At 36.4% G+C, this 3449-nt stretch overlaps 1 protein-coding gene across 1 annotated transcript in view; it reads right to left on the reverse strand.

Moving 5' to 3' along the window:
* The window catches only part of ATRNL1 (attractin-like 1), a gene marked incomplete at its 3' end in the record, with an annotated part of 405371 nt that overhangs the window by 200965 nt on the left and 200957 nt on the right, over positions 1-3449 (reverse strand). The window contains exon 18 of the mRNA XM_011967565.1: positions 164-301. Within this exon, the coding sequence (XP_011822955.1) occupies positions 164-301 (138 nt within the window). The remainder of the gene's footprint in view (positions 1-163; positions 302-3449) is intronic.

The following is a 3449-nucleotide window of genomic DNA, read 5'->3' on the forward strand; positions in this document are numbered from 1 at the left end:
ATTTTTACAGTTCACAGTTTCTAATATATATTACTTTAGAAAACATATCAAAACTGAATAAAAACTTTTCTGTAGTAATATATATTCTCCACAACAGGCGCTGCTTTCTTAATTATCTTTTCCTTAGTAAAAATACACTAAAATTTGCTTAAAAGAAACTTACCTGTACACTGTCCTCCATTGGTTGGATCTCCATAATAACCTGGCATACAATCTTGACACTGCTTTCCTGTGGTGAGATTTTTACACTGTTCGCACACATTATTATTGATGCAAGTGCTATGTCCATTACACTGGCAAGCTAAAGGAAACAGTAAAAAGTATTACAAATATCTAACATAATATCAAGTATAATAGTTATCAAAACAAAGAATGTATCTTAAATAGCTGGACTGTAAAAATGTCCAAAAGGCATCTTCCAAGTTTTGCTTAAAAATTAATAACACATATAGCTCAGAGTTTTATGCAAGATAATGTGTACCATAAATCATGTGTTGATATTTTACCTTAACCTCTTTACAATGCTGTGGTTAAAGATGACCTGGAACTTAAAAGTTATAGCTAAAGAGGGAATAATCTTTAGCATAATCCTTAAAAATTCATAAGAATGGTATGTCTGCTAAGTTATATAAACACAAGGCTAAATATTATAACTTTGATAAAGAATGTTAAAATTAATCTTTTATATTAACATATAATAAAGAATCAATCAATATAGAAAATTGTGTGGCAACAGAGTCTTACTAGAATAAAGTAAACTAATAGTAAAATTATTAAAAACAGTACTTTTGAGCCAGGCACAGTGGCTCACTCCTGTAGTCCCAGCACTTTGGGAGGCAGAGGCGGACAGATCACTTGAGGTCAGGAGTTCGAGACCAGCATGGCCAACTTGGTGAAACTCCATCTCTACTAAAAATACAAAAAAATTGGCCAGGCATGGTGGTGCATGCCTGTAATCTTAGCTACTCGGAAGGCTGAGGCAGGAGAATCGTTTGAACCTGGGAGATGGAAGTTGCAGTGAGCCGAGATTGTGCCACTACACTCCAGCCTGGGCAACAGAGCAAGACTCCTTCTTTTTAAAAAAAAAAAAGTACTTTTGAATTAATTTGCATAAATGTGTATCTTCTTTAGGTAAGAAAAACTTCAAGGCTTAACTAAAAGTCTATTTAAGTTTGAACTACACAGAATGAAATATAAAGTATGATATTGTTTCTATATCTGTATAACTGAGACTTCTATGTTTTGATTTTAATATTACAGCAGACTACAAAAATTTCAGAATAAAGTTCATATATGAAAGCTCCTGCTTTTTGTGCCTATTTGGGACATAATATTAACTTAGTCTGGTAACTGCTTGGCCAAAAATCATCTTGTCAACCTCATGATTATTTTCACTTATTACAACTATGATAGCAACTAGCATTTAATAGAGCTCTCTCTCACTCCATGAGGAAAGCCAATATTCTGCTGATGCCAATTGTTTGTAGTTGGTATCTGTTCTGATTGGTAAGTGCACATAAGCATCAATTTTTAAACATTGTAAACACCATGACTTGGCCAGAAAGAGGACCAAATGGTACACATGAATTTTATTATTTAATCTTCAAAACAATGCTATGTGGAAGTTGCTGTGTTTAGGACTGATACTAAGATGGGGAAATCTAGGTTAAGCAACTACACAAAGTGACACAGCTAATCAATGACAGAAACAAATACATACATAGAACTCTGAATTTTAAAAAAAAAAAAGGATATTAATTAGCATGCAAAATGGCCTCTTATATTCAGAAAATCTGAAAGTGAGAGGAATTCCCAAGAGGCTAGCATAGGATCATCAAAATAAATTAGCATGTGAAGAAACAGACATACAAAAGAGTAAAACCAAATACTTCACACAAATTCTTGGAGGTGCAACTCTATTGCAATGCATTATAGAAAGAATATGCAGTTATGAAAAAAATGCTCATCATCATCTTTATGAAACCGAGAAAAATTATAATATGTTTTTAAACTTCATATTACATTATAAAACAATTATGAGAAAATTTAATAACAAGGAATAATGTTCATGACAAATCAAGAGAAGCAATTAATACATAGCATTATATTTACAAAGATCACAATGTTAAACTCAAGGAAGCGGAGCGAACAGCAAAATAGGTTTCTCCAACAATCATACCCATGAAGAAACATCAATTTGAATAACCACCCACACATACAATTGCTTTCACAAGGGCTAAAAAAACAACCCAGAATGCACAAGTAAGGCTGTGAAGCCTCTCTGGACTACAGACTAGTAAAAGTATGGTTGATAGTAAGAGAATCAGTTTTCTGTGACCACAGCACCCCATCCCCAAGCCCTTAGAGTACTATACGCAGAAAGGCCTCCAGGACTTAGGGATTCTACACTCAAAAGAAGAAGCTGGAGGTAGGCATTATGCTTCTCTACCATCCTGAACCCCTCCATGGGAGATTTGCTTCTGCATCATCCCATAAAGAGCACCACAAGTACAATGGGGTTGAACCACCTGAGGCCACCTATGGAAAAAAAAGAGAGTAGGGCTAGTAACAGGCAGCACAGAGAACTTGGTAGTGGCTTACCATCCCTGGCGGAGAGGATGCCACACCACAGAGGATGTTTGTGAGTGACACAATGTCAGATGTATGGTCTACAATCCTTCATATGTGAGGGTCTGACCCTGATCTCTTACATGGCCTGGGCACCCAATGTGCATCTCCCATGATCACAATGAGTTTGGACCCTGCATTAGACAATCATGTCAAAGCTGGGCTCAGGGCACCTTCTAGCACTAAAATGAAATACAAGGGTCAGTCTGCTCAGAATATATCAACAAGCCCACCGAAATAGAACAGTCACAAACAAATTCAGACTGCAATGACTGGAAAAAAACACCTAATTCATCAAAACACATAGAGACACATGTAAAGAAGAAGAAAGATTAGCTTGGAAAAGATGGCCTCATGAAATGCCCAAAACAAGGTGGCAATTACTAATCCTAAACATATGCACATAAATCATAGGCAATCAAAGAATTAAAATATAGCTGCTTTAAGAAAAATCAGCAATGTCAATACAACACAGTGGAACAAATGAAGAATTTGTTAAAGAAATTCAACAAATTGAAATAATTTTTAAAATCAAACAGTAATCCAGGAGCTAAAAAGAATAATAAACGAAATGAAAAATGAAGACTTGGCGCAGTGGCTCACGCCTGTAATCCCAGCACTCTGGGAGGCCGAGGCAAGCAGATCACAAGGTCAGGAGATCGAGACCATACTGGCTAACATGGTGAAACCCCGTCTCTACTAAAAATATAAAAAATTAACCAGGCATGGTGGGGGGCACCTGTAGTCCCAGCTAATTGGGAGGTTGAGGCAGGAGAATGGTGTGAACCCAGGAGGCGGAGGTTGCAGTGAGCCAAGATTGC

This window comes from Mandrillus leucophaeus, unplaced genomic scaffold, assembly GCF_000951045.1.
Source record: "Mandrillus leucophaeus isolate KB7577 unplaced genomic scaffold, Mleu.le_1.0 Scaffold80, whole genome shotgun sequence".
Classification (NCBI taxonomy): Eukaryota; Metazoa; Chordata; class Mammalia; order Primates; family Cercopithecidae; genus Mandrillus; species Mandrillus leucophaeus.